This window comes from Papio anubis, chromosome 20 (genome assembly GCF_008728515.1).
Source record: "Papio anubis isolate 15944 chromosome 20, Panubis1.0, whole genome shotgun sequence".
In the NCBI taxonomy this organism is placed as follows: Eukaryota; Metazoa; Chordata; class Mammalia; order Primates; family Cercopithecidae; genus Papio; species Papio anubis.
Genome location: NC_044995.1, coordinates 14,699,117 through 14,717,227, shown reverse-complemented (window position 1 = coordinate 14,717,227; position 18,111 = coordinate 14,699,117). Strand labels below are relative to the sequence as shown.

The 18,111-nt window shown below is 49.4% G+C and overlaps 1 protein-coding gene across 7 annotated transcripts in view; it reads right to left on the bottom strand.

Moving 5' to 3' along the window:
* GRIK5 (glutamate ionotropic receptor kainate type subunit 5) overlaps window positions 1–18,111 on the bottom strand; it is an 81,622-nt gene that overhangs the window by 31,957 nt on the left and 31,554 nt on the right. For all 7 annotated transcript variants that reach the window (XM_031660275.1, XM_031660272.1, XM_031660270.1 and 4 more), the window contains one exon: window positions 16,848–17,051. In XM_031660275.1, coding sequence (XP_031516135.1) covers window positions 16,848–17,051 — 204 coding nt within the window. The remainder of the gene's footprint in view (window positions 1–16,847; window positions 17,052–18,111) is intronic.

Below are 18,111 nucleotides of genomic sequence, written 5' to 3'. Positions count from 1 at the left end.
CACCCCCTACCATCTTGCCCTGTGTCCCACATTGCAGCCACATTGCCCTTTCCATTTGTTCATTCTTTCATTTATTTACCTGCTTGACAAATATTTGCAGAGCACCCTCCACTAGCCCAGCACAATTCTAGCTTTGGGGATACAGCGGTGAATAGAAACATACAATGTCAGGTAGCGACAAGTGCTGTGATGAAAAATCAAGCAGGCAGCTAGAGAGAGACTAGGGGAAGATGATGTTTTAGATCTGCTCCCCACTGTTGCAAGGGGGGTCTTATTTGAATAGCAACATGAAGGAAGTACAGAAAAGGCAGGAGAAGACCTAGGGGGAAGATTCCAGGCTGAGGGATCAGTGGGTTCAGTCCCTGAGGTGGGAAGAGACTTGCAGCATCCAGTAAGGCTGGAGCAGAATAGAAGGGGCAGGGAAGGCAACAGAGTGGGGCCCAGAGCCTGGCAGGGCCTTGCGGGCCACAGTAAGGGAACTGGATTCTGCACCTTAGGCAATGGAGGACATTGCATGAGGATGTCATATAGGAAGGTGTGAAAAGAGAGTGACATTATCAGACCACAGGCACAAGAGTGGATGTGGGAACCAGGGAGCCAACTGCAGATGCCCATGGTGGTGCTGGGGGCAGGACTGAGTGGCAGCAGTGGTGGTGGAGAGAGATGGTGAGATTTGGGTTTCATCTGAAGGTGGGATGGAAGGATCCTAAATGCTGCAAGTTCCTCCTAGGCTCCTCCTAGAGTCTTTGGAGCCCCCTTCCCTCCTCCTACTCACTTTTCATTTCTAAAAGAAAGGCTTATTTATTTGTTTTTGTTTTTGAAACAGAGTTTTGCTCTGTCACCCAGGCTGGAGTACAGTGGTGTGAAAATGGTTCACTGCAGCCTCAAACTCTTGGGCTCAAGCGATTCTCCTATACCTCAACCTCCTGAGTAGCTGGGACTACAGGTATGTGGCACCTCGCCTGGCTAATTTTTTCATTTTTTGTAGAGATGGGGGTCTCACTATGCTGCCCAGGCTGGTCTTGAACTCCTTGGCTCAAGCAATCCTTCCACCTCGGCTTCTCAAAGTGCTAGGATTACAAGTGTAAGCCACCACGTATGGTACAAGACCTATTTCTTAGAGATGACTTCCCCACCCTGACCCTCTAGCCCCTACCCTGATGGGCCCCCTCACAGTTATTTAATCTCTGAAATGAAATCAGGAAGAATTAGAATGATAAGTCATCCATAATGATGGGGGGGGTGTCATCTAAATGCCCAAAGCCAATCAAAGCACTTGTGATAGTCCCCCAGCTCCCAACCCATCCTGTATACCCTGTTCTGTGCAAACCATATTCCTGCTTTGCCCGCTGCGCTCTGCCAGGCTCTGCCAATAGGGGGCGCTAGAGGGAGGTTGCCAGACTGAGGAGGGAGGAGGGATTGCTCCTTCCTGTCTCCTCTCCCACCCCAGCCGTCTTCCGCCCTCTCCCTGGCAGCATCGTTTCTTCTCCTGGCAGCAGAGAATCCGGTGTGCAGCTTCCCGACATCTACAAACCCATCTCATCCAGCCTCTCTCCAGAACCCAGCGCCAGCTGCGAGCACCTCTCCCAGGGTCTGACTTTCAGCTCCACGGAGCCCTTCCTCTAAGTTTCCAAGAGTTTCAGCTCTTCCCTTTCTTCCTTCAGAACTAGAGATGTGGCCACTTCCTGCCATGATACTTCCATGACACCTGAGAGTGAGGGGTGGGAAAGCTATGACCCTTGGGCCAAGTCCAGCCCATCTGTCTGCCTTTGTACATAAAGTTTTATTGGAACACAGCCAGGCCCACTGTATTGTCCATGACTACTTTCCATACAACAGAAGAGCTGAGGAGTTGTGACAATAAGGCCTTAAAGCTGAAAATATTTACACTCTGGCCAGAAAAAGCTGGTTAGGTCGGTGCAGTGGCTCATGCCTATAATCTCAGCATTTTGAGAGGCCAAAGAAGGAGGACTGCTTGAGCCCAGGAATTCGAGACTAGCTTGGGCAACACAGTGAGACCCCATCTCTACAAAAACTTTTTTTTTTTTTTTTGAGATGGAGTCTTGCTCTGTCACCAGGCTGGAGTGCAGTGGCATGATCTCGGCTCACTGCATCTCCGCCTCCCAGGTTCATACGATTCTCCTGCCTCAGTCTTCCGAGTAGCTGGGACTACAGGCGTGTGTGTGCCACCATGCCCAGCTAATTTTTGTATTTTCAGTAGAGATGGTATTTCACCATGTTGGCCAGGATGGTCTCGATCTCCTGATCCACCCACCTCAGCCTCCCACAGTGCTGGGATTACAGGTGTAAGCCACTGCGCCTGGCTGCTACAAAAGCTTTTAAGAATTAGCTGAGCATAGGCGTTTGAGACCAGCTTAGTCAACATGGTGAAACCCCGTCTCTACTAAAAATACAAAAATTAGCCAGGCGCGGTGGCAGACGCCTGTAATCCCAGCTACTTGGGAGGCTGAGGTTGCAGTGAGCCAAGATTGCGCCACTGCACTCCAGCCTGGGGGACAAGAGCAAGACTTCTTCTTAAAACAAACAAACAAGCAAACAAAAAACCCCTAGAGGTCTGCACAATGAGCTAGCCACTGGTGCCTGCTCAAGGCTCCATACAGCATTCCTATTTGCCATCAACACTTTGCGAGTTCATCTCCGGATCTGCTGGTTACATCTGGCCCAGGTGGCAGATCAGCTCGCATGCAGCCTGGACTGGCTGCAGAGTCTCTGATGCTCTGGACCTCACTCCAAATGAAAAGCCTTATGGGGTGTATGGAAAGTAAATGGATTCGAAGTAGCACATCCCAATGTGGTACAAGTTGTCACCAAAATCCAAAAAGTCCACGAAATGTCACAGCATCAACCCAACAGCACCCCTCCTCAGCAGTCTAAGTCTCAGCTCTGTGGGGCCCCTCCTCTGAGCTTCTAAGTTTTCATCTTTCAAACTCTTCCCCTTGTCCCTTAAGGACTAAGGGTGGTAGCTGCTTTCTGCCGTTGCTACTGCCATGACCTCTTAGTTTTCTTTTTACCCTTTAAGTTAGCTGGTTAACAATTTTACATTTAGTTAACAATTCTTTATACTAAATGCTGTCTGTTCAAATAACTGATATGATTCTATTCAAGTAAATGGGGCTGGGTTTTGTTTTGTTTTTGTTTTTTTTTTGAGACAGAGTCTCGCTGTCGCCCAGACTGGAGTGCAGTGGCACAATCTCGGCTCACTACAACCTCTGCTTCCTGGGTTCAAGCGATTCTTGTGCCTCAGTTTCCTGAGTAGCTGGGATTTTTGTATTCTTAGTAGAGACGGGGTTTCACTGTGTTGGCCGGGCTGGTCTCGAACACCTGACCTCAGGTGATCCACCCACCTCAGCCTCCCAAAGTGCTGGTATTACAGGCGCGAGCCACTGCGCCCAGCCCAGGTTTTGTTTTTGTTTTTGAAACAGGGTCTCGCCCTGTTGCCCACGCTGGAATCCAGCAGCGTGATCATAGCTCACTGTAGTCTCGAACTCCCAGGCTCAAGTGATCCTCCCACCTCAGCCTTCCAAGTAGCTGTGACTATAGGCATGCACCATGCTCAGCTATTTTTTTTTTTAATATTTAGTAGAGACAAGGTCCTGCTATGTTGCCCAGGCTGGTCTTGAACTCCTGAGCTCAAACAGTCCTCCTGCCTCAGCCTTCCAAAGTGCTGGGATTACAGGCGTGAGCCACTGCGCCTGGCAACCGGTGCTGTTTTGTATCCATTCTGGACCCTGCCAGACTGGACCCTGCCAGACTGCCATCCACCAGGTTTAATGCCAACTGCACTTACTCAACTACTTCCTGCTCATCAGATCTGATCAGCATAATGTTGTCAATGTAGGGGACCAGTGTGAGGCTATGTGGACTGTAGAGTTCAAGTTCTTTGCAGCCTAAATCAGGACAGAAAGTGGGAAAATTGATGTTGCACTGAGCAAGACTGTGAAGATGTGAACCCTTGCCTTCTGGTAGCCCTTGGAAACTGGTATGAAGAAAAAAGCATCTGCCAGGTTAGTAACTCACACCAGCTGCCAACGGCTGTGCTGACTTGCTCCAGTAGATAAACTTCATTTGGGACAGGAACTGCAATTGGAGTCACCCCGATCACGTTGACAATAATCCAAAGTCATTCTTCCAAAATCCATCTGCCTTCTGTACAGGCCAAACGGACCAGCTGAATGGGGATGGGATCACTACCCCTGCTTCTTCCAAGCTGTTAATGGTGACACCAATCTCCACAATTTCCACAAAGGTTAGAGAATTGCTTTTGAATTACTATTCTGGGAAAGACAGGGAGTTCCAGGAGCTTCCATGTGGCTTTTTCTACCATAATGGCCCTGACTCCATGGGTCAGTGCGCCAATGACAGATTCTGCCACCTACCATGTGTGTCTATTCCAGTTATACAACCAGGACCTGGGAAAACACAGAGTGGTACCGTGGCCCCATCAGGCCCCTTCTGAGTTAACCTGGGTTCAGATTCCATCAGTCACTTGACCACATAAGCCCCACTGTGTGGCCTACCAGTCAAAGCAGGAAAAATCAAAATGATATGTCATCCATGAAAATGACAGGGAGTTGTCTAAATAGCTAAAAGCCAATAAAAACACTCAATGCTGAGGAGCCTGTATAGAAACTGTTGTAGTCTTTCTGGAAAATAATTCAACAAAATATCACAAAAGCCACAAAAAGGGTCTTCTTCTTCCCCCGGGTTATTCTATCCAGAGAACCAATCCTAAGAAAATAGGCTACAATGCAGGCAAAGCTTTTGTGCATAAAGATGCTTGTTGGCCGGGTGCAACGACCCATGCCTGTAATCCTAGCACTTTGGGAGGCCAAAATGGGTTAACCACTTGAGCCCAGGAACTCAAGACCAGCCTGGGCAACAAAATACAAAACCATTAGCCAGGCATGGTGGTGCACACCTGTAGTCCCAGCTACTCAGGAGGCTGAGGTGGAAGGAGCACTGAGCCTGGGAAGGTTGAGGTGGCAGTGAGCTGTGATGGCACCACGGCACTCCAGTCTGGGCAACTGAGTGAGACCCCAATCTCAAAAATAAAAAAATATGTTTGTTAATGGTTATTTATAAGAGCACAAACAATAAAAACACCTGGAAACAACTAGTTATGAAAAATGGCTAAATAAATTATGGTACATCCACATGGGATTACTAGTATGCGGCCAGGTAACATTCTGTTTAGGTTAAAACAATAATATTATATTTGGCCTTCGAGATGGGCAAAGCTTTTATTTTAAAGACTGATGACACTGACTGTTAGCAAGAGTATGGGAAATTTCACATTCTCATGCACTTTTGATAGGAATATAAATTGGTGAAGTCTTTTGGAACAGCTATTTGGCAGTATACACTTAGAAAAAATTCATACCCTTTGACCCAGCACTTTCACTTCTTGGAATGTATCCCTCCGGAACACTCCCACAAATCCGTAGGCCAAGTTGATCGTGACACTGGCTATGCTAGCAAAACTGGAAGCCATCCAAATAGCCATCAATATGGGATATGGTAAATAATTCATGCTGAGTCACACAATGGAATCCTTATATCCTCACTTGAATTTTAAGCAGGCATCTCAAATGATCCGTGCCCAGAGAAAACTCTCATTTCTCGGCCCCAGCAAACTGCTCCTCCCATGTCCTCCTTAGAGGGGAAACCAGCCTCGCCGTTCGCCAGGTGCCCTGGCCAAACCCCACAGTCACCCCGATTCCTCTCTTCCTCTTATGCACATCCAAGCTGGCTGCATGCCTGACACAGCTGCCACTCAAACAAAGGCAACATCTTCTCTCATCCACGCCCTCCAACAGCTTCCTAAATGGACCATTCTGTTTCTACTCTTGTCCCACTAAGGTGTTCCTCGAGACAGCAGCCAGTGCAATCATTTTTAAATGATTTAAAAATTAGATACCGCTGGTCTATGTATACAATGGAATATTATTCAGCCGTAAAAAGGAATGCAGGTCAGGCACAGTGGCTCACGCATGTAAACCCAGCACTTTGGGAGGCCAAGGTGAGTGGATCACGAGGTCAGGAGGTCGAGACCATCCTGGCCAACATGGTGAAACCCTGTCTCTACTAAAAATACAAAAATTAGCCAGGTGTGGTGGTGTGCGCCCATAGTCGCAGCTACTCAGGAGGCTGAGGCAGGAGAAAATTGCTTGAACTCAGGAGGCGGAGGCTGCAGCAGTGAGCCGAGATCATACCACTGTACTCCAGCCTGGGCGAGAGAGCAAGAGTCCGTCTCAAAAAAAAAAAAAAAAAAAGGTGCGGGGAATGCAGTACTGGTATATGCCATGATGTGGATGAACTTTGAAAAGTTGGAAATATCATGCCAGGTGAAAGACCATATATTGGAGGTAGCCCACACATTGGATGATTCAATTTACGTGAAATATTTGCAATAGGTAAACCCATGGAGACAGAAAGATGGGTGGTTGCCAGGGGTTGGGGTAGCGGGGAGGGAATGGGGAGCGACTGCTTAATGGGTATGAGTTTTCTGGGAGGTTATGAAAATGTTTTAGAGCTGGATGGCAGTAGTGATTGCACAACACTGTGAATGTACTAAATGCCACTGAATTGCACTCATTAAAGTAGTTATTTTTATGTGACATAAATTTCACCTCGATAAAAAGGAGAAAAAAATTGATCAGGCTGGGCACGGCGGCTAATGCCTGTAATCCCAGCACTTTGGGGGGCCAAGGCAGATGGATCATTTGAGGCAAGGAGTTCAAGACCAGCATGGCCAACAAGGCAAAACGCTGTCTCTATTAAACATATAAAAATTAGCCGGGCATGGTGGTGTATGCCTGTAATCCCAGCTACTTGGGTGGCTGAGGCACAAGAATTGCTTGAACCCAGGAGGTGGAGGTCGCAGTGAGCCATGATCGTGCCACTACACTCCAGCCTGGGCTACAGAGTGGGACTCTGTCTCAAAATAAAATAAATAAAATAAAATATCATGGCACATTCCTTGCTTAAAACTTTTCTTTTTTCTTTTTTTTTTTTTTTTTTTTTTTGGACGGAGTCTCTCTCTGTCGCGCAGGCTGGAGTGCAGTGGCTGGATCTCAGCTCACTGTAAGCTCCGCCTCCCGGGTTTACGCCATTCTCCTGCCTCAACCTCCCGAGTAGCTGGGACTACAGGCGCCCGCCACCTCGCCCGGCTAGTTTTTTTGTACTTTTTAGTAGAGACGGGGTTTCACCGTGTTCGCCAGGATGGAAAACTTTTCAATGGCTTTGCAGCACAATAAAAATAACAGCCAAGGCCAGGCACGGTGGCTCACACCTGTAACCTCAGCACTTCGGGAGGTCGAGGCAGGTAGCTTGCTTGAGCCAAGGAGTTCAAGACCAGCCTGGCCAACGTGGCAAAACCATGCCTCTACAAAAAATACAAAAATTAGCCAGGCATGGTAGAGCGTGCTTGTAATCCCAGCTACTGGGAAAGCTGAGGTGGGAGGATCGCTTGAGCCTGGGAGGTTGAGGTTGCAGTGAGCCAAGATGGCACCACCGCACTGCACCACTGCACTCCAGCCTGGGTGACAGAGCAAGACCCTGTTTCAAAAACTAAAAAATAATAAAAAATAACAGCCACACTCCTTAGCAGTGACTGTGAGGCCCTGTGATGTGGGCCCTGCTCTCAGATCTCTCTGCCCCTCACTCTTTCCCCTTAACCAACTTTTCCCCTCAAGTCTTTATACACATGGGCTCTCTACTTGGAAAACACTCTTCCCCCAGATCCATCCTTTCACTCAGCAATTATTTACTGTGCACCAGCTGGGTGTCAGATGGTTCTAGGCGCTGGGGATGCAGAAGTGAGGAAAATAGTCAAACTTCTGCCCTCGTGAAACCCTCCCTGGTGGGTCTTCTCAGGACTGTATTCCCCACCCCTTTTAGGTCTCTTCTCAAACGCTACCCAACCACCTTGTCTAAAACAGCATCCACGCACCAGACACTTTTATCTCCTTACCTCGCTTCACCTAACACGATATTAATATATCCGCTGTCAATTTCCCCCACTAGAACATCAGCAGTGCGGGTGGGGGGCGGGAAGAGGGGGGACAAGGAGCACATCTGCTCATTACACTGCTGCCCCCTAGTGGCCGAAATGGAGTGGGCGCAGAAGGCTCTCTCAATAGTTATTCAGTAAGTGATTTTGTTTTTCAGTAGCTGGTTTGTTTTTGTTTTTGTTTTTGTTTGAGACGAAGTTTCGCTCTTTTTGCCCAGGCTGGAGTGCAATGGCGCGATCTTGGCTCACCGCAACCTCTGCCTCCCAGGTTCAAGCAACTCTCCTGCCTCAGCTTCCCGAGTAGCTGGGATTACAGGCATGCGCCACCACATCCAGCTAATTTTTTTTTTGTATTTTCAGTAGAGACGGGGTTTCTCCATGTTGGTCAGGCTAGTCTCGAACTCCCAACCTCAGGTGATCCACCTTCCTCGGCCTCTCAAAGTGCTTGGATTATAGGCGTGAGTCACTGCACCTGGCCTAAAGGTAGCTGTTTTTAAAGACGAGGCAGATCTGTGTGTACTAACATGGGAAGATGGCCAAGTCATAAGTAAAAAAAAGCAAACTACACAGCAGTAAGTATAGCAGGATATCATTTTTACAAAAATAAAAATTTAAGAAATTTAGGCCAGGCATGGTGGCTCACGCCTGTAATCCCAACACTTTGGGAGGCCCAGGTGAGCAGATCACCTGAGGTCAGGAGTCAAGACCAGCCTGGCCAACATGGTGAAACCCCTGTCTCTACTAAACAATACAAAAAAATTGGCCGGGCATGATGGTGGGCGCCTGTAATCCCAGCTACTCAGGAGGCTGAGGCAGAAGAATTGCTTGAACCTGGGACGTGGAGTTTGCAGTGAGCCAAGATCGTGCCACTGCACTCCAGCCTGGGCAACAGAACAAGACTCTGTCTCAAAAAAATTAAGAAATTTAAAAATGTACCTCTATTAATAAATTTGTAGAAAATGAATTGGAGGAATATGGTCTCTGAGGTGTGAGACCATCATGTATATCCAGTGTTTCTGCTATTCGTACCATTTGATGTTTTATCATTTGGTATTACATATATAAACAGAAAATAAAGGAGTTCCTTCTCAAATAATTGCTTATGAAAATTTGATGGTATGCAAAAATGCTTTTTAATGCATAAATACTTGCTATTGTTGTGCAAAATGGGATTATATTTAGTACAAATATGTTTTATAATCGGAAACACAGTATAATGTAAAATTTTTTTAGTGAGATGGACTTTAGTTAGTTAGTTATTTTTATTTTTGAGACAGAGTCTCGCTCTTGTTGCCCAGGTTGGAATGCAGCACAAGCCTGGCTCACTGTAACCTCCACCTCCCAGGTTCAAGCGATTCTTCTGCCTCAGCCTCCCGAGTAGCTGGGATTACAGGTGCACACCACTATGCCTGGCTAATTTTTTTGTACTTGTAGTAGAGATGGGGTTTCACCATGTTGGCCAGGCTGATCTTGGGTGATCTGCCCGCCGTGGCCTCCTAAAGTGCTGGGATTACAGGCGTGAGCCACCATGCCCAGCCTATTTTTTCAAAACAGGGTCTCACTCTGTCGCCCAGGCTGGAGTGCAGTGGTGCAATCATGGCTCACTGCAGCCTCAACCTCCCAGGCTCAAGTAACCCTCCCACCGCAGCCTCCTGAGTAGCTGGGACTACAGGCACATGCCACCACACTTGGCTAATTTTTTTCAATTTTTGTAGAGACAGGGTTTCACCATGTTGCCAAGGTTGGTCTTGAACTCCTGGGCTCAAGCTCCTCCCACTTCGGCCTCCTAAAGTGCTGGGATTACAGGCATGAGCCACTGCATCTGACCTGTTTATAATTTTTTGATGCATATATACCCACTATTTTTTGTGCAAAATGGGATTATACTTAGTATAAATAGTGTTTTATAACCTGAAACACAACATATGTAAAATTTCCAAATAACAAATAAGCATAAAAACAAGTATTCTGCAATATCTTCCTTCTCTGTACCAACCTATGTTTTTTGTTTGTTTGTTTGTTTGTTTGTTTGGTTTTGTTTCAGAAATGAGGTCTCGCTCTGTTACCCAGGTTGGAATGCAGTGGCACAATCATAGCTCACTGCAGCCTTGAACTCCTGGGCTCAAGCAATCCTCTCATCTCAAGCCTCCTCCCAAGTAGCTGGGAATACAGGTGTGTGCCACTATGCCTGGCTAATTTTTTGTAGAGACAGGGTTTCACCATGTTGCCCAGGCTGGTCTCAAACTCCTGGCCTCAAGTGACCCTCCCGCCTCAGTTTCCCAAAGCACTAGAACTACAGGTGTGAGCCACCATGCCTGGACGTGTGTTTTTCACAATGAGTAAACATTTTAGAATTGGAAGACAAATACTACATGTCATTTGAAAATGCAATCTAGAAGACGATGCAACCCCCCAGGAGACAGGGTTGGATAAGGAATGTAAGCAGGAAAGTTGAAATCCACCACTATGTGCTCAGCTGAAGAAAAACTGCTGGGTGTGTGTGTGTGTGTGCGGGTGTGTGTGTGTGTGGTGTGTGTGCATCTTCTCTTTTTAATTCCTTTTTTTTTGAGACTGAGTCTCACTCTCTCGCCCAGGTTGGAGTGCAGTGGTGTGATCTCGGCTCTTTGCAACCTCTGCCTCCCAGATTCAAGCGATTCTCCTGCCTCAGCCTCCTGAGTAGCTGGAATTACAGGCATGTGCCACCACGCCCAGCTAATTTTTGTATTTTTAGTAGAGATGGGGTGTCACCATGTTGGCCAGGCTGGCCTCGAACTCCTGACCTCAAGTGATCCACATGCCTCAGTCTCTCAAAGTACTGGGATTACAGGCGTGAGCCACCACGCCCGGCGTGTGTGTACATCTTCTATCAGATGAAGAGAACTGGGGACAGCATTTCTAATGACTCCTTGACAGAATCAGTCAATTGTCCATTCAACACTAACTTATTGGAAACCTGCCATGTGCCAGGCCCTGAGCTGAGGACACAGCAAAGTAGACAAGGCTCCCATCCCCAGGGTGTGGAGGCCACAGGTGAGGTGGGTGGGTATCGTCTTGGTCATGACAGCATCTATGACCTGTGTTGATCTCATCTGTCCCCTGTGATACCCCTCCAAGTTAGGGGTCACCACTCCCCATTTGAGGGGACACTGAGGCTCAGAGGGGGCAGCCACCTGCCTGCAGGTCACAAAGCCAGTAAGGAGTAAGTCCAGATTCGAACCCAGGGTTAGCCAACTCCAAAGCCCATGCTTCTAACCACACTCACATACAGACCGCCTCAAGAAAGATATCTAGCAGTAGTGACCACAAGTGAGCCAGGCATGTGCCAGGCTCCGTGCAAATGTGCTCTCATTTAAACTCATCAAAACTCACTGTCTGGGTACAGTGGCTCATGCCTGTAATCCTAGCACTTTGGGAGGCCAAGGCGGACAGATCACTTGAGGTCAGGAGTTCAAGACCAGTCTGGCCAACATGGTAAAACCCCATCTGTACTAAAAATACAAAAATAGCCCAGCATTGTGGTGCGTGCCTATAATCCCAGCTACTTAGGAGGCTGAGGCAGGAAAATCGCTTGAACCCTGGAGGCAGAGGTTGCAGTGAGCCGAGATCACGCCACTGCACGCCAGTCTGGGTGACAGAGTGAGACTCTGCCTCAAAAAAAACAAAAACAAAAAAAACCCTCAGTGAGGGAGGTAACATTAGCCCCTTTCCAAGAGGAGTGACTGAGGTTCAGAGATAAGTGGCTTTCCAGGGATCATGTGGGAGCACTGGGGACCTGAAGCTGGCTCCTTCTGGCTCCTAACCAGTGCATTGCTACAGTGGACACCATGGTGGCTACCCAGACTCTGTTTCAGGAGTGGGGCACTCATTGCCTCAGCTACTCAGGGTGTAGGTGGCTGACGGCTCTCAGCTCTGTCAGTAGAAGAGTGTCCCTTCACCCAAAGTCCTGACTCCCCAAAAGCAGCCCACATCCAGTGACGTATCAGTGAGTGCTTAAAGGCCTGGCACCCTTACCACAGGGGGAGGTCCTTGACGGCCAGTCCAGCTCCAGAGCTGCCTGTGGGGCGGCTAAGGCCCAGTTGTGACTGCAGCACAGCTCAATTCCTCTGCCCAAGCCTGCTTCCTTCCCTCCCGCATGGGGCAGGTTTCCAGGGGCTCGCCATCACACCTCCTGCCTGTATGTCTCCATCTCAGAGTCAGCTTCCTGGGACCCCGACCTAAGATCTTCTCTGTCCTTGAAGGCTAAGCTTTATCCTGACGGCCTCAGGGGCTTCCGTGAAAGCATACAAGTGACAGATCAGACTCGCACTGTAGAAAGGTTCTGCTGGAGGACAAGCTGGAGAGTGGAGAGACTGGAAACCAGGAGGCCAGTAAGGAGGCTGATGAGAGGGGTGGGACCTGAATTCACACCATGGCAGTGATGGCAGGGAGAAGGCCAATGCCAGCCATGGCCACTGGGTGGAATAAATGGGTCATAATTCAAGACTGGCCAAGGAGCCCTGTGCCTGGCCCCGGGGATGACTGGCGGGATGCTGGTGCCCCAGGCTGTCTTCCATCTGGAAGTCACTCACCAGCTCTGGGCCACCCTGATGGGGTGCCCACCTTGGCTCTCCCAGTCTCTAGCCATGTGGCCTGGACATGAAACCCTGGTGTCTCATCATACATTTGAGAAAACGGGGCTAATACCAGTCCCTTCCTCATTGGGTGGCCATGAGGAGTCAAGGATGGAGACAGTCAGAAAGCTCGGACAAGGCCCTGGCACAGCATGCCACTCCATCAATGTACTCCAGGCTTCCCAAGTTCCTGGCTGGAGGGCTGGAAAGGGCACGGGCCTTAAGTCAGACACACCTGGCTGCAGCCCTGTGTGTTAGGGACTCCAGGTCTCACACTGGGCAGTGATCCTCAGGCCATGAAGGACTGTTATGAGAATTATGTTAAGTAACACTTGAAAAGTTCCTCGCACATGGTGTGAAATCAACAAATGACAGCTGCTGCTGTTGTGATGATGGTGGTGACTATTCCTGTGCAGCTCGGCACACTCAGCTATCCCACAGCAGGGCAAGGCCAAGCCCCGCCTATCCTTCATGCTCCAGCTCCTCCTCCAGTGTTCTCCCCATAAATGTCACTGCCATCACCCAGATGCCCAAGCCAGACACAGGAGGAACACTCTCCCTTCTGTCCTCTCCTGCATCTCCCACCCTAGGCAGTTACCAAGCCCTGGTGCTCTTTAGCCCTTCCCCTAGTCTCTAGCTCTGACTTCCTCCCGCCTGAGGCCCACCAGCTCATTCCTCATCTCCTCACTGGTCTTCCTGTTACCACTGCTTCCCCCAACCCCAGGGCCAATTCACTTGAGCCAGATCAAAACCCTTCAAGGGTGGCCGGGCACGGTGGCTCACACCTGTAATCCCAGCACTCTGGGAGGCTGAGGCAGGTGGATCACCTGAGTTCAGGAGTTTGAGACCAGCCTGGCCAACATGGTGAAACCCATCTCTACTAAAAATACAAAAATTAGCCAGGTGTGGTGGCATGCGCCTGTAGTCCCAGCTACTCAGGAGGCTGAGGCAGGAGAATCATTTGAACGCAGGAGGCAGAGGTTGCAGTGAGCCAAGATTACCCCACGGCACCCCAGCCTGCCTGGGCAGCAGAGCAAGAGTCCGTCTCAGAAAAACAAACAAAACAAACAAACAAACAACAACAACAACAAAACCCAAAAACTCTTCAAGGGCATCCCATGGGCTTTCTGCTGAGGCCCACACCCTTTAGCCCACTCAATAAGAGCACATCGGGCTTGTTCACCATGGTATCCCCGGGGTATAGCACAGGGCTTGGTATACAGTAGACACCCAACAAATACTGGCTGAATGGAAAATGGATGAACACACAAATCTATGTATGTGCTGGCTATGCCAGTATGAATAATAACAATAATAAAAATAGTATAATCCCAGCACTTTGGAAGGCTGAGGTGGGAGGATTGCTTAAGCCCAGGAGTTCAAGACCAGCCTAGGCAACAGGGCCAGACCCCATCTCTACAAAAACCACAAAAATTAGCTGGGCATGGTGGCATATGCCTATAGTCCCAGCAACTCGGGAGGCTGGGGTGGGAGGATCACTTGAGCCCAGCAGGTTGAGGCCTCAGTGAGCTGTGATTGCACTACTATGCTCCAGCCTGGGTGACAGAGAGAGATCCAGTCTCAAAGGAAAAAAAAAAAAGGACACACGCATACAGCACCCACTATGCACCAAGCCCTGTTCTAAGTTCTTCATTGCATGTTGTTCTTCAGAACAACCCTATATGCTAAAGGACTTTAATTCCCCAATTTTACAGTAGAACAAACTACAACCTAAAGAAATGTTAAGCACTTGCCCAAAGCCACACAACCAGTGCACAGCAGAGCTAAGATTCAAACAGCCAACCAGAAACACTCCTGGCTGCCACACTTTGCTGGCCCCAGGCCCCAAATCCTCTCACCCCACACTACTGAGTAGGCCCTGAGACACAAAGGTCAGACAGCTGTAAATAGGACTGTTCCAGACTTCTGTGTTGGTGAAAAAAGGGCATCCAGTTCAGAGTGACTTCAGGTGCAGGGCTACTCCCTTGGAGCCTGCTTATTTCTGGGATACCAGATGAAAGAATATTTCTGAGCCTACGTGACTAAAGATCAGGCTGTGGAAACAGGTCACGAGAAAGCCTACACCCTCAGGTGGGCATAGAGCTGTCAGCTCTGGGGCTACTCATCTCCTGTCTCACCAGCGGCCTCTTTGGGCTTCAGGCTTTAAAATTCACCCTGAGCTGGGTACAGTGGCTCACACTTGTAATCCTAGCACATTGGAGGTGAGGTGGGCAGATCACTTGGGGCCAGGAGTTCAAGACCAACCTGGCCAACATGACGAAATCCTGTTGCTCCAAAAAATACAAAAATGAGCCAGGCATGGTGGCGCACCTGTAATCCCAGCTACTCAGAAGAGGCCAAGGCAGGAGAATCGCTTGAACCTGGGAGGTGGAGGTTGCAGAGAGGCAGAGGTTGCTATGAGCAGAGATCGTGCCACTGCAATCCAGCCTGGGCAACAGAGGAGACTCTGTCTCCAAAATAAATAAATAAATAAAATAATAATAACAATAAAATTCACCCTGACCTTAAAACTCACCCTGGGGCAGAAGTTTTCAAGCCAGCTGGCAGCTTTATGGGGCAGCGCCTCGGGGCCTACCTGTGGGGTGGGGTGGGAGGCCCCCCTATCTCTGCCTCCACCAGAGCAGCTCTGCTCTTGCCCAGGGTTCTGAGGGAGCTTGTAATTGGAAAAAAAGTTCTGCTATCAAAATAACTTTTGAAAGTCAGTGCCCTAAGGGATAAACGTCCTTGTCAAGCAAAGTGGCCCTCTCGTGTCTTTCCTGGTGATGTTCAGGGGGTTGGATGCTGTAAATTCTGGCATGAGAGAGAGGAGGGTGAGAATCTCTGATGAGCTCAGTAAAGTCTAACGTCAAGGCCGCCCTGGCCATCTCTGGCCACAGTCACTTGCTCTGCACACCAGCTCTGGGTGTGTCCTAACCAGGGGCCTACTTATCTCCCAGGGCACAGTCCTGCCTCTGGGCAGTTGCGCCCATAGTTTCTCCCACTTGGAATAAAAAGAGGAACTACATTTCAGTCCCCTAGTATCTGCCAAGCAATGTGTGAGGTACTTGTCCCCATGTCCCGTAACCCTCACTATAGACCTGCAAGGTATTATTATCCCCATCTTAGGGAGGGGAAAACTGAGGTTCAGAGAAGAGAAATGACACTTAAGGATTCAAATCCAGGATTGTCTGATGCCCAAAGATCCTTTCCACTGCACCCTTGCCTGCCACCTCCCATGGCCCTGCCTTCCATCCCTCCTCAGCTGCAACCAAATCCTGTCCATGCTCAGGCCTTGCTGGTTTCTCCAGTGCACCCCACTCCCTCGTATCACCCCACCTTTGTAGATGCTATTTCCTCTGCTCCAAATACGCTCCCCTTCCACACCCCCTTCACCTTGCTGACTCCTTCATGCCCTTTGGGAATCACTTTGGGTATCATCTCTTCTGGGAAGCCCCCCAGGATGCCTGACTGGGTCAGGAACCTTCTCTGGGACCCTCCTCTGAGCTCCCCCATCAAAGCCCAGATGGCTCTGTGCTGTGGTCATTTGCTGTCTTGCACCCCAAAGAGACTCTAAGCTCCTGGGGGCGGGGTCCAGATCCACTGTACTAATAGTGGGATCCCATGTCCAGCAAGGAGCAAGGAACATAGTAGGTGCTCAATAAACACCCACTGAACGGGTGAATGTGTGAGTTCTACACGCAACCCTCCAGGTCCATAACATGCCAGGCCCTCCCCGGCAGGTGCTGGGCATAGCACACAGGTGAGGTGCACTTCCTGCTCTCAGCCCTGCCTCCTGCAGGAAGCCTTTGACCACCTCAGACCTTTTCCTGCTCGCCACTCCATGTCTCTTTCATTCACTTAACAAATCTTTGCACACCGACTAATCCAAGGTGGCACGACAGGGGCATTTGGCAAAGCAGGACACAGGTGGTGATGCATGTACCACCTCTCGATGCATGTACCACCTCTCCTCCTCTGTCCCATCCCATGGCACCCGCCAGGCACAGGCATACAGCACAACATCAGTGAGGTGGTCTGAGGAGCCCTTCATGGCTCCTTCCACTTCTGCCACCGGCCAAATTCTAAGGTTCGACTTCTAAGGTTCTAAGGTTCGACTGCTTCTAAGGTTCGACTGGCTGCCCAGCTGCCTGCCCTCCCTCACTCGCCAGGTCCATGCCTCTTCCCCAGCCCCAGCCCAGCCGTACCCGGTTGATGAGCTCGCCAACCATGCCTGTCCAGGAGCCGTTGGGCTCGGGTGCCCCGTACAGCCCATCCTCCACCAACCGCAGGCGGTAGCGGAAGCGCAGCAGCTCGGCCAGCTCCCGCAGCATGTCCACGCAGAAGCCCTCGAAGCGTTCATTCCCTGACAAGGCCTGGAAGTTGGGCCGCCGCATGACGTATGGGTTCTCCTGGGTGGGCAGAAGAGAGCAGGGGTCAGAGACTGGGTGTCTAGGAGCTGGGTTGGGGATCCTAGAGCCCGGACCAGGCAGGTAGAGCAGGAATCTGCTTGCTGAGCAGGGATGATTTATTCATAGTACACATTTCTCACTTACAAATGCTCAGAGTGGGGAATAGACCTGAAAGCCAGGGAAAAACACATGGGCACTGCCAGTCCCTAGCAGATTGCAGGGAGCCATTTTAATCTCCAGCAGCCAACCTGACACTCATTGGTCCCAAGCTCAAATGCATACGAGGGAGGAGGTAACTTTAGAGTGAGTCAGACTAGGTAGAGCTTGTGCCAAAGTGGATCAGGGGCTTTCAGATTTCGTATTACAACTCACAGTAAAAGATACATTTTACCCTGCAACCCAAGTCACCCACACATGAACACACATAACTAGACTTAATTCCACAGAACAGTCCTTGCCCTAGTAACTACGGGCAATACACTGATATTTTCTGTTCTGCTATACTTCATCTTTCCACATGTCCGGTAATGACTCACCAAACCAACTTCATGAGCCACCAATGGGTCCAAGAGAGTATCCTTCACCAGGGTTTAGCTCCAGCCCAGTGCCCCATGAGGGAGGGAGGCTGAAGATGACAGATGGTGCAATTTTTTTTTTTTTTTTTTTTTTTTGAGACAGAATCTCACTCTGTCACCCAGGCAGGAGTGCAGTGGCGCAATCTCAGTTCACTGCAACCTCCACCTCCTGGGTTTAAGTGACTCTCCTGCCTCACTCTTCCAAGTAGCTTGGATTACAGGTACCTGCCACCACGCCCAGCTAATTTTTTTTTTTTTTTCATATTTTTAGTAGAGACGGGGTTTCACCATGTTGGTCAGGCTGGTCTTGAACTCCTGACCTCAAGTGATCCGCTCGCCTCAGCCTCCCAAAGTGCTGGGATTACAGGCGTGAGCCACCGCACCTGACCCAGACGGTGCAATTTCAAGAGAATTTGGAAACCTAAGATTGTTTTGTAAAATCTCCTGATTATAAATGTTAGTAACTCTCATGCCTGAAATCCCAG